Raw genomic sequence first — 13252 nt, forward strand, 5'->3', positions numbered from 1 at the left:
AAGAAGTGTCTGGAGATCTAACAGCCACTTGAAACAAAGCAAAGCAACTCCTCTTTCATTTATTAGCACTCATATCATGCACTTGATTTGAAGTGAAAGCTGGAGATTTTGCTGTGTTGAATGGGGATCCAGCAGCAGCCAACGAATTCTGTGTTACTGAGAAGCAGGGAGAGGTGGTTAAGATGTAGCTTTGCCTGAGAGACAGATTTCTCAAATTTGAGTATCTGGAGGACATGATGATATAAAAGCCTTTTACTTTACGTTAAGTAACTCTTGCTATAGTGGTGAAACCACTTGGCCCCAAGCGCAGAATTTGCTTATGTCCAGTGGACCAGGACAGCATGCAAAACAAAAGCAAGTTTGACCACAATAATCATGCAGAAACGCCTCATCCTAGAATGTTCCCACATTGTAAAAGAAGTTCAGAAGTGAGAAAAAGCCTTATTCACTACAATGAAACACAACAGATGAAGACCAAGTCCAAAAAAGAATTGTTAGTCTGATTTGATTCTACCTGAAGGCAAAACCCAGTGAGACAGGGCTGACAGTCTTTTGTATGTGGCTTTTTTGTGATTCAAGCTTGCATAAATAATACACTCCCACTTTAATGTTGTTTCAGCACAGTCAAGGCATTTCTAATGAGCTAAATAACCTTTCCTTCTGTTGAGAAATTTAATGTTATTTATTTTTCTTATTTACTGTTACCAACCACAGCTCAGCATTTTATTTCATAGTTTGTAGAACAAATCTTTATTTCCCTGGTGAGACTATATGAATACATTTTTCAGTCACTGTAAACTATTAACAAAAGAAAAATCCAATGTTTCATAGTATGACTGAAAAGAGGGGGGTTTGGATCAATTTTATTTTTTAATACTTTTGCATGACTTCTGAGCCTGAAGAATTTCTAGTAAGTGGCAAGGATCTATTGTAGTGAACTCTGCCCTCCCTCAGGGCAATTCTTTATTCAACCCAGGCCATTAGCAAGGGTAAATCAATGTTATCAGCTCACACACACTGACAGCTTGTGTGGTTCCCACTCCCTCATTCCTCCCCCCACATTATGGTATATTTTTATGCTCTCCAGGGAAATTCAATTAACAGTGTCAGTCTCCTCCTCTCAGTCGATGACTGACACCATCAAGATTCTTTTCACCGCCCATTGACATGTAAGATGTGTCTGGTGATCTCTTACTTGCAAGTTAACAAGAGAATTACTATCCACTTCTATAAACGACTATGTATGATCTGTGCTGTAAACACAGTGACAGCTATTGAAATCAATCTTTCTTGACCTTATTGATTAGGACACTTAGATATAATAATACTTCTTCAGTGGCAGGGTAACGTTTTGGGGGTAAAAACCTAAACCATCAGGAAAATAATGTCTATTAATACTATAAAATTTATCTTTTAATTTCCCACTGCAGACTCCACAAGCAGTAAAATATTGCGAACAATTAATGACTAACATTTAGCTGCAATTCATGTCTCATTTTAAAAAAAATCTCAGAAAAGATCTACTGATGAGAGGCTGGATACTTTCCAATAATTATTTAGATAACTTTCAAAAGGGATACATCTTTTTATAGTCTTCATGCAACAACACGATTTTTGTATTTTGAAATAAGTAACAAATGAATTTTTCAACAACATAAACACGGCAAAATTTGAAAATGTCACAACTCTTTCAGTAACACTATTAAACTTGATCAGCAGCTCAAAGTAACCAACAGAATACCATAGAACCGTATGCATCCCAGGCAGTATTCAATATTTAAAGGCATATGCTATTAGCAATTGTGTTCCACATTGACTAAGCTGTGAAAAGCATCAAGCAGAGCTCTCAGCTTCACAGACACCAACTCTGAACCACAATGATGTGACCTCCTCCTCAGATTTCATTAATTTGGTTTCTCTCAGAACTAATTTTCATTATTTCTTGATTACAGATACAAAACAGAAGTATTTTATAACAGTTGGAGAGAGAACAGAACATAACGTTCCGGCTGAAAACTCAAATGCCATGGTCCTAATGGAGCAAAAAACCCGCATTACAAAGCGCTGTGGCAGCAGACTGACCATGATGAAACAGTAAAAAAGATGCAAATGCTACGCTATCAATTTAAAAGAGCCAACATTTACCATACACCAAAACATGCTCTACAAATACAGCACTTTGGAAAAATTCAAAACGTAGAAAAATCCCATATATATGCACATCATACCTTCATCCTCCAAAGACTCATGGGCTTTGTTGTACTCTGGCAAAACTCAACAGATTTGTGCCTCTTCATAACTCAGCCATAACACCACAATAAGGTGGCTGTGGCAGCAAAGCTGGCTCCAGTTCTTTCCTCTGTTCTCTGCTAATTGTTTTGATCCCTTATTGTAAAAGCTGTTTGTAGGTATGCACTATGAACTAGAAGACTGACATAGCCCAGGTTAAAAACAATCCTAATGAAAGTACAGTGGAGGTACAGCTTGCCGTTACCTAGATGATCTAGCATCAGTCAAGTGTGTTTTCAGCAAAACTGCCTATATAAAATTTGATGTCTAAATTAAAGCATCCACTGCTGCAACCACCACAGGAAAGTGTAATAGCAGACACTGCTTGTTACATAGAGGTCATGTAATCATCAACACATGTTTAAAACACTCTCAAATCCAAACTAACAACATTTGAGGGCAATACAGTTTATAGGTGAATCATAAGTTATATAGTAACAGTCACAATACCTCTTTTTCCAGAATACGAGTGATCTCTCCTAAAGTCCTGTCCAGAGCAGAAACCTTGTTGTTCCCCAATGAACAACTATCCTGCATTTGGAGGTTCTTTAAAAGGTCTTTTGCTAATCGCTGTAACCTTTAACATTAAACAGAAAACAAAGAGCGGTTAAATCAAAAACTCTCCTGATCATATAAAGATTCGTCTTTGCAATAAAACTCTCCTAACTGAATTTCAATAGAGCAATCATGAAAATCTGTGTGAAAATATTACCATCATCTATACTGAACAGCATGTAAAATATGCCACACAGCAAGGAGATACAGTCAGCTTAGAGTGTATATGACATTCCATTATCTACTTTTTCAGGGAAATGGCACAGAAATAGTGTGAACAGTACAGCCATAAAGGTGCTTCTTTATTAGTTACATGTTTGTTTCTGTTGTTGTTCAATAGTTAATTTTCGTATTCTCCCTCCACAGGAGTTTTTGCTAGTTTTTGCCATGTTCATTTTCAACATGGTTTCATCCTACTTTTCTTCCATCATTCAATCCTTTCCCTCCACTTAGCTGAGTAGTTTGCTCTTGAGATGAGTAAGGGAAACAGAAGAGCAGACTACTTGGCTAATTTCTTATAGGCATCATAAAAGAAATGGCTCTCTAAGGTTATCTGAATAAGTGAAAACTAGTGACTTTGCAGACTACCTCAGAAAGGGCATTTTATTAATGAGGGTCAGTAATGAAGCCAAAATGCAGAGGTGGGAGTGATGCAGACACACATTGGTTAGGACTCATTTCAATTTTACACATCTCTATCTGGGCTATTTATTCATCTATGCTCTACTGCTAGGCAGCAAGGAGAAATATGCAGTTCCAAGGCACCATTCATCTCATCTTAAGTTCTAAAATAAAGCAGTCAAAACACACTCATAGTTTATCCTTCTTTGCCTCGAATGTGAAGTCAGTAACTAGCTCAGATTCAGACTTCTACATCTGTAAGATTCATTAAGGCAGATGATATAAATGCTAAACAGAGGCCCTTAACTGGAGTCTAACAGAAGTAGGGAGGAAGTATCATTCAGTACTTGCTGTGTATTTGTCAGTCATTGCTTTATTATCTGCTGCTCTTAACGACAAGCTGAGTGTTTGGTGGACCCTTGGTTTGATCTACTTAGCAGTTTGTACTCAAAGTGGGACAAGGCTGGTAATTGAGCAGGACAAGTAGGAGAAATACTGTTGTGACTAGAAGCAAATATAGGTCTATAGGAAGGAAAAGAGAGGGGAAGGGTATCAATAAAATCATAAAATGAGAGATAATCAGTGTAGAAAGGTCAGAGAGAATTCAAAAAGTGACCACAGAGTAACGGTAAAGAGAAAATTACATTAACTAGTCTCCAAGAAGTGAGAAAGGAGATGGAATGGCTGGGAAATGTACCACAATAGTCACATGTATTAAAAAAAAAAAAAAAAAAAAAAAGAATATTCATTTGGGACAAGAATAGAAAGTTTCCACTTAATAGGAAACAGGTACTCTGTACCTTTTCTTCAAAAAAATTAAGAGCTTTGTTAAAAGCTTTCAAGAGACTCTGAAAATACATGTTTTTAAAATACAAATAAAAACTATTTGCAAAATTTTGAGTTTTGGACTTATCTGGTCAGCTGAATCCACTAATATTCAGACAGGATTTTTCTATGACAAGAAAAATAAAGGGAGATTATGTCCCGATGAGATTTTCTGCACTGCTATTTCCTCTGTGGAAAATGAGGTTGGAGGAAACCTCTGTCTAACTCAGTAAGCCACAAGCTAAAATGGGAAAGAAAAATAAAAGCCAAAACACAAATAACTGCAGGACACGGACTGTAAATCAGACGACCACTAACTCTACTGAGCATAAGGAGTGGATTGCAGCACCAAGGAAAAGCCGAACTGCAGCAGTCCAGAAAAGACGACCTAGAAGCAGAGTATTTCAGGTGATTTAGAATGGCTATTGCCTTGGCAATATCCTAGCACATTAAGCAAAAAAGACTTTCACTCTTCAAAACATCTACCCAAATTCAATGATTAAAACATATATAAAGCACTGAAAAAAAACACCACACGATATTGTAAGTTCATCTGACAGAAGACAGCGAGACTGTCCATTTGCTTCATTTAACATCAGAGGAATGGAATTCAACCAGGATTAAACACAGAGGCTAAAGAAAGGGACTTTCCTAATCTACATCAGGCATCAGCATACAAAATGGGTAAGATTTATTAAAACAATACTCATAAGGACTCAAATCGAAAACAAGCATACTACATTGTTACTTCTGTTGACAAATTCCCTTTCTTTCTCTTCAGTCTATAAAGATGCTACGGAAGTTAAACATCACATTCCCTTTCCGCCTTCAGTTAAAGAAAAAAAAAAAAAAAGCTGTACAACACATTAACTCTCAAGGAAAAGCTTCCAGCTTTCCATTTCTCCTAAAAGTCTTTCTGGACCATTTTAGCAAAATTCAAACTTCCTAGGTGTGTTCAGCATAGTACAGTAAGAAACATGAAGAATAAATTTTCTGTTCTGCCACATTAAAGAATTACCTCTTACATCCTCATATCCTACTGTATGTTGGTCTCCTGCCAAAAAAAGGTACCGCATGCTATGTGATCACATGGGGAAGAGAAAGGAAATAAAAACTCCCTCCTCTCACCGAGTCAATGTTGGAGGAATCATTTTAATTTAATATCCTTTATACTGACTTCTTGGCAGTGTCAGAGAAATAAGAATAATTTTAGGACTGTTTCAAAGGTCTAGAAATCTATGGAAGATGACCGTGAACGCATTTGGAAAGAGAACTCTTTGTACATATTATACTCCTTGTACACCCTTTGTATGCACTGTAGATTAATAGAGCATGGTATCGACATCTGATCCAGTGACCACATGGAAATCCTGTCGAGTATTTCCATGTAGTGGAAATCCAAACATTTCAAGACAATCATTTAATCTTCCTTCTGTCCCATAATTTGCATTCCTCCAATGCTTACTATGCTGTACAGGGAACGCTGAATATCTGAAAATTTACTGTCCTAAGTAAAAGGGAAAGTTAAAGTTAATGTCTTTTTATCTGAAGTTATTTACATCTCACTAATTAAGATTTTTAGTATGGCCCACAAACAGATAATTCAGAATGCAGAAGAAACATCAGAAAGGACATAAGGCACTGATTGGTCTTGGAACATTACCATAAACTTTAATAAATAGTATGTTCAACAAATACAAATACATTATCTGATCTTTTTGCACTGCAAATGGGAAAATGAAGGATATTGATAGTAAAGGTTTATATAGCAAATATATAAACAAAATTAAAACATATGAATTAAGGGTTTCTTTTTAGCATGGGCTAAATATTTGTAGAATTTGTTTAATATATTTTACAGGCTAAAGGAAAAAGATCTGTTAATATTTATAGGTTGCATTTCATCTCTCGATAAAAAAAAAAAGCCCTGAAATAGTAACATCAATGTATTTCAACACTTCCACATTTAAATCCATGATTTCTTGGCCTTGAATGTATGCAAGGAAGGATTAGTACGACTGGGGAGAGCACTGGATTCTGTGCAGTTCCTATATGGAAGGAGAGGTTACTCCTCCCGTACATTCCTGCTGAGGGCGGCCAGATGCCAGCCGGACACACAGCCCCGATTCTTCCCGATCCAGCCTGTGCCTGTAGAGAACTGAGAAAGTCTGTGGCAGCTCCTGCCCAGCCCGAAACGGAATTATGCTGTATCCTCTTAAAGCAACGCACAGCCCCTGCACTATTCTGCACTGCCTGCAGTTTGACCCCCTGCAATACAACTAATGCACACGGTGGCACATGTGGCGTCCTCCGATCACTCCAGGTACGTAACGGAAAACACCGTTCTACATCTTGACATAGTCCCACACACTGCTAGACATTAAACATCTAAATCTGCAGCTTCACACACCTTCTTTAGTTTTTGAAACGGAAGCTATCTGAAAAATTATGAAAAATTCATATAAAGATTATTTTCTGAATTTATTTGAAATCCTGTAAGAATACTCTAGCCATTCTCTGAAGAGAAATCTACCAACCACCCAATCATAAAGCGGGTGTTTAGCTTTTTTTTAAAGTTTAAGTGAATTTTATTTTATTTATACTTTGGCTCTTCTATAGTTCATGCAGCTATTCTAGCTTGAGAGGCTACCTGATTTTTTTCCCCAGTCACCAGGATTTTGCTATAGTATCTTATAAGTAGCCTAACTGGGCCCTAGCCTACTACACCAAGAAAACCTATAAGGTTAAATTTATCTTGTGAATGCACTGATATACTATAATGAAAATAAGAAAGAACTGTATTGTTAAAGGCATTTAGCTTTGGGCCTCTGCAAGAACAAACTTCACACTACATTCCCATCTTTTCTCCAGCAGAGTCTTACAGGCAATAATTTTTCATTTCCTAATTCTTCTCTTTTTATGCTGCAGTCCTTTTTCAGGATAACAGTGGTTCCCATTTCCACATCATCTGAAGTGTCCCTTTACATAGTTTAAAAAAGGGTAAGTAAAAAAAAAACATGTGAAAAAACACAACTCTTTCTTGCATGAGGGAGATTGGCTGAAGTATTGGACTAGGGGGTTAAATTTTCTTTCCCTTCCATCCTGCCAACTAGATCTAGGCATATGGCAATCTTTTATTACCTTACCTTTCCCTGCTTGTTTTAAAGGATGACAATTACCCTTTGCTACCTGCAGATTGCTTTAACACCAAAATATACGGCCTTTGGATTAGACGGCACTAAATAGATGTTAAGTAACACTCTAACTTTGCGAAAACATTTTCCTTCCTCTTTAAAAATGTGCTCTGATGGACACCTGAGAATGCTGCAAACAGGAAGAGCCATCATCGACACACCTTTTGGTAGGCCAACTTAACAGGCTGGACACTAAGTAACTACATTCAGATCAGTTCCCAGAGAACATGAATTGATACTACAAATCCATCAGGACTCCACCACCACTTATAAAATTATCAAAGTGCCATCAGTGACCAACCAGTTAATGCACAACGCAGAGAGGTCAGGAGCAGACTGGCTGCTCCCAGGTGAGAATGTCCATAGTCCTTTTCCTTGAAAGTCCATCTTGCCACCATGAATAGTTCAGAGAGTAAAATACCTACCAAATAAGGCAGTTACTTGGAATTCCCCACTCCACTCATCCCCCCATTGAGACACACAATTTTTTTGGTAGATACTAAAAAGAAAATAAGCTGTTCCAGACATCTTCTAAAACTTTGTTTCTAAAAAAGAACTACTTAGAGCCGTTTACAATCCCACTCAGAAATCTGATTCAGTACTCTGAAACTGAAGAAGGCATACATATCATGTCTGCCAAAGCAGGATAAACCCAGTCTGGTTATTGATATTAGTGTATTACCAATGCAAAGCTTAAAAAGCACTTGAATCAGTGCTTCCTTAGTACAAAAGGTTTTATAAATCTGCAAACTTTAAACCAGTAACAACTACTGAAACAATCTATCAGCGGCAGCAGGAAATCAGTGGTCTCATAATATTAAGGTGGCTTAATCTTAAAGGTGATCTGAAAAGGCTTTTTACCTGACAAAGACTAATTCTGGGTTCTGTCTTTCTTCTGTAACAACTGACAACATGACTAAGAACTAAAAACAGATAAGAAATTGCATTCCATAAATGGTTTTAGTTGTTTGCAAAGACACAATCAATTTGAGGGGAGAGGGGTGAGTAAAGAACTGTGGCATCAGCAAGGAGGCATAAAAGAAAGTTATATTTAATGATTTCATTCTAAACCACATTTGCTTCTGTTAAGCAAATAAATAAATCTACCAATTGCGTCACAGTCTAAATGGAATTAAAAAAACTTCAACTTTTCCACTTTTAAATTCCACAGACCACTAAGTTCAAAAGTATTTTCTGTTCATTAGTATACTTCCACTCCAATTTGAATACCTCAAACACTCCTTTGGGCATTGGCATTTGTTTGGGCACAAAGAACGCATTTAGCACACTCAGTTTTTACCCCCGCCTGCGATACAACTTTTCTCAATAACTTGACACAGATCTCCTGAGAGTTGTTAAGACTCCTAGTAGTGGCAAGAGTTTGCTCTCTCTCAGCCAGGTACAGAGTACCGTACACTGTGTTCTGGCTAAAAAGGCAAGTCTAACTACTGTCATAGCTTCTCAGTGTAATAATGTTTCAGTGGAGATCTACTCCTGCTGGTTTCTTTCAGCTGATTCTTCTTTCTATTGTTCTTCGTTAAGTAGGATCCTGTACTTAGTTCTGTTAAAAAGGTGTTCTCCTATTAATTTTTCCTGTATTAAGAGTAAGTTTCTCCATGTAAACTGACATGGTGTGGGCTGAAACTCTTGCCTCATGAAATTTCTTGCCCTCTCATCCTTTCCCCTACAGAAAGAGAGAAAACTACCCTTTCCCTATCCTTCTTCCATTTTGTATTATCTATTGTGTAAAGCAAATTTTAATAGAAATAAAATAGGCTTCTAGTTGAGTCACAGACAGTCCTCTCTTTCCTCTTTTAAAAAGTCAGCTTAGACTTGAGCTCCCATTGTTACCTCTTGCTTTCAAAGAACCTCACAAACCTTTGAGCACCCATGGTAGGTAAAAAGTTGTGTGATTTTGGAAATAACCATGATATCTGAAACTATGTTCTAAAAATTAAGATGTAAGCATCTGCTAGATTACTAGGTTTCTACATAAAGACTGCAAAAGAAATGTCCCAGAAGATCTATGATGAAAGTGAGCTATGCAGTGGCCATCACACTCGTTCACATCTAAAAGAGTGCAGCCCTAACAGAGGCAGTAAAGGAGGAAACTAAGCAAGCAGATGGAACAGAAGATTCTGCCTGAAAGCATGCTAGCCTTTCATTAAGTAAGGAGAAATGAAAACCATAAATTCAGGATCAGTTTAATTTTAAAATTCAGAATCAGTTTAAAAATCAAAAAATACGAGTTTCTGTTGCACTGCAATTGAGACACAACTGACCAAATTACATCACTGATAATTAAAAGTCAGAAAAAAACTAAAGTGGAAGCACTACAGCTTACCAATATTTTCAGAGTCACTCAAACACACACGTTTCTACTTTCTGACAACTAGACCCTCATTTTTTATTTTCTGGTAGTAAAGAAAAGCAAAACACAGAGGCTACAAATCTAGAAGTCTTAATCTGCCATGAAATTAATCTTGAAAATTGAAGTGCTGATTATTAAGAAATGAAGCCAACAACAGAACCTTCTTCCCCAATGTGTTTATGCAGGTGTGCCATCTGGTGGAGATGTTTCATTTTCTTATGTCAAACCTCAGTGATGGATTTTTATTATTTTAAAATACATACTGAGATTCAGCAGCAGGTTTTCAAACTATTGAAAAGACTATGTAAAAAATACTGCATACAGGCTGTTGTATATACAGCCAAGGAAGCTTAACAGCAAGGATCTGTACAGTAACCTCTAAAAAATGCTACCTTCAAGTATATCAGCTATCTATGTGTGATGGAAGTAATCACAAAACATACAGGATCTGGTACAGGTTATCACCTCAGTCTGAAGACAAATATCCCCAATCTGGAAAGCTGTCATAATTTTAGGATGAAAGTTTTTGAATCCAACTGTTGAGACACCACAGCCTCTTGACTGACCTGCTACACACTGACCAGCTGCAGACTTCTTCACAACTGTAAGAAAGGCATACCATTCTGGCCTCTATCTTATTTAACAGCGAACAGTAAATGGATGTCTCCGGAAAATTAAGAACAGGGCAAGCGTGCATAATCTGTTTCTCTGTCCATTTTCAGTTTAGGAATCTCTTGGGCTGGATGCAGTTTCCTAGAACTGCAGTAATGCAGGTAAACTGTAATTAACTGTGTGATTTTGGCCGTGAGTTCCATACATCTAATTGCACACTGTGTTAAAAACCACTGTCTTTGGTTTCTTTTGAACCTAGCTCCATCTTCATTCTGTGCTCCCTCATTCTGGTATCAGGAAGGACAGCAATCAGCATCTATCTTTTCCATGCCACTTACGCCACCTTGTAGATCTCCGCAACATATCCCCACCAAAACTTCCTCTCATGATCACATTTTTCTCCACAATGAGAACGACTAGTTTACTTAATCCCTAATACAGAAGTTATACCAGAAATTATTACTGACTTCTATTTCTGCCTTCTCTGAACCTTTAACAATTCTACCATTTCCTTTTTGAGAACTGCACATAGTATTCAAAAGATGTAGATGACTCAGGCATTTGTGCATAATAACATTCCTTGTTCTGGTTTTGCTCCTTTCTAAATAATTTTAACAAACTAATTCTTTTAACTGCTAAGAGTACTGAGCTGGTATCTTCTTGGAACTACCTATCACTTTTGTAAGTGCAAAGCCCACACTTTGCACGTGAAGATATAATTGAGTTCTGCCTTCCCCCTCCATTGCATAGCACTTAATACACACTGGGTTTCACCTGCCTGCCATTTTACTGCCAAGTCACTCACTCTTCAAAATTATCATTCAGTACCAGCTCTTGTTCGTACTACCCTGAATACCTTTGCATCATCATCAAATCACCAAATGTGTCACCTCACTGCTTGCCTTCTTTTTCCAAGTCACTTGTGAATACGTTGACCACCACAGGACTGCAGAACTCCACCAGTAACCTCCCAGTTCTGCTGATCATATACTCCACTTCTTTCCAATTTAAGTGATTTCCATTTACACTATAGCTATACAGTTTCTTTTAACATCTTTGGTGATGGACCTTATCAAAAGCTTTTCAGATCTGAATATTCTGTTTTTCTTATCAACCACTTTCAATGGAATCAGAATGCAAAAGCTGAGCAATTTTCAGTTTCAAACTAAGGAGGAGGAATTCGCCAGTGATAATGTCTTGTTTTAATCTTATCATCCAACTGTTTTCATCTGTGCCTTATCCTAGACAATAAGAAGGTCTATTCTTTAAAAGCTCAATGCCAGGTTTAAGACATCTGTGCATTAAAATACATGTGCTTTCACCATATGAACCTTTGTTTCTGACCAAATGGAGGACAAATATAACATTTTCAGTCCCAGAATTCCAGTGTTGAATTTTCACCATCAGTCTTGAAGTACAAAGCTGGAACGTTCTTGCTTCCAGCTAAGAAAAGAATGAGCATATGTTCTCTTTACTATTGCATCTTACATAGTTTAAGATGCACAGTGCATTCAGAAAAAATTGCATTTATAAGGTCTGACCTTTTGTATTAGAAACTGATCTGTAATTCAAGATGGCAATATGCCCCATATTGAGTGGGAACCTTACCACACCTGCTCCACTGGAAATTTCAGCAGCATTTCTGCTACAGACAGGGGAAAAAAAAAAGTGTGTGTCTAAAATATATAAAGTTAAATGCTTACTTGGCTTTAAATGGGGAGTCGGAGACAGCATTTTTTGTTTCCATCAAACTCTCATATTCCTTTGCCCTGGAGGAGGAAATATTCATTATTATTGACTATTGTCTAAAATGTACAGTATGTTAATAACAGCAAGATAATTCTAACCTTTGGGTTTTTTCTATTTCATAGTAATGCACAGCATTTCTGTCAAATCTGCCCTGTCATAATCCATTCTCAAGCCTAACTAGTGGCCATTAGCAACTTACAAATAATATTACTACTTTAGAATGACACCAGTACACAAATGGTGTATTTAAGTTGACTTTCCAAATGGAAGGAAATGGTACGAGTGATCCATATGACTGCAGTAACCTGCTGCTTATTACAAGATTATTGCACTCATCTGATGAAAGTATCAGTAATTTAGACATGTAGGGCAGATCAGAAGATCACTACATCACATAAGCTTATAACTAACATATAAACAATTTGTTATATTTACAGGTACAGGAGTATTTTTTATGTAACTAATGACTGTATTGTAATATAATGAACCTTGTGAGGCATACAGCAGAGAAGTAAATACCCCCATGAACTACTGTTTTACTGCTGGAAACAGAAACACAAACCTCTTTAAATTATTATTTATGCTGGCCATATGCCAAAAAGTAGAAAGAGGGAGACAAGACTCTTTACCACTGCTTGTTCTGACTCCAGCCAGCCTGTGCCAACAGGAGAGAATCATGACCAGCTCATCAACCAAAGCAGGATTCACAGTGCTAATCCTGTAACCTTTTTTTAAACAATACACACACTAAGTAAAATCAATCCAGACACTACAGTGATGCAGAAAAATTCAGTTCTCAGAGACAGAGCCCTGTGATGAAGAAACATCCAGCAGGCAGTAAAAGCATTTAGCTGTTAAAAATATTTAATCCGTTAAAATTGCTCTTTTGGTTATTATTCTGAAATGAAGATTTCACAGATGCAACATGGATCTCTAGGGACTTCAGGGAGATCTGCTGTTCAAGCCTCTCGAGGTTGTGTTCTCAGATGAGCAAGAGACATCATTATTCATGGCTTGGAAAATTCTTTAAAAAAAA

The 13252-nt window shown here is 37.2% G+C and overlaps 1 protein-coding gene across 2 annotated transcripts in view; it reads right to left on the reverse strand.

The window, feature by feature from the left end:
* SCAPER (S-phase cyclin A associated protein in the ER) overlaps nt 1–13252 on the reverse strand; it is a 164857-nt gene that overhangs the window by 72306 nt on the left and 79299 nt on the right. For both annotated transcript variants that reach the window (XM_086471462.1, XM_086471461.1), the window contains exons 22-23: nt 12171–12236; nt 2740–2866 (exon numbers count right to left, since the gene is read on the reverse strand). In XM_086471462.1, the coding sequence (XP_086327588.1) occupies nt 2740–2866; nt 12171–12236 (193 nt within the window). The remainder of the gene's footprint in view (nt 1–2739; nt 2867–12170; nt 12237–13252) is intronic.

This window comes from Leptosomus discolor, chromosome 11, assembly GCF_034619465.1.
Source record: "Leptosomus discolor isolate bLepDis1 chromosome 11, bLepDis1.hap2, whole genome shotgun sequence".
Lineage (NCBI taxonomy): Eukaryota > Metazoa > Chordata > Aves > Leptosomiformes > Leptosomidae > Leptosomus > Leptosomus discolor.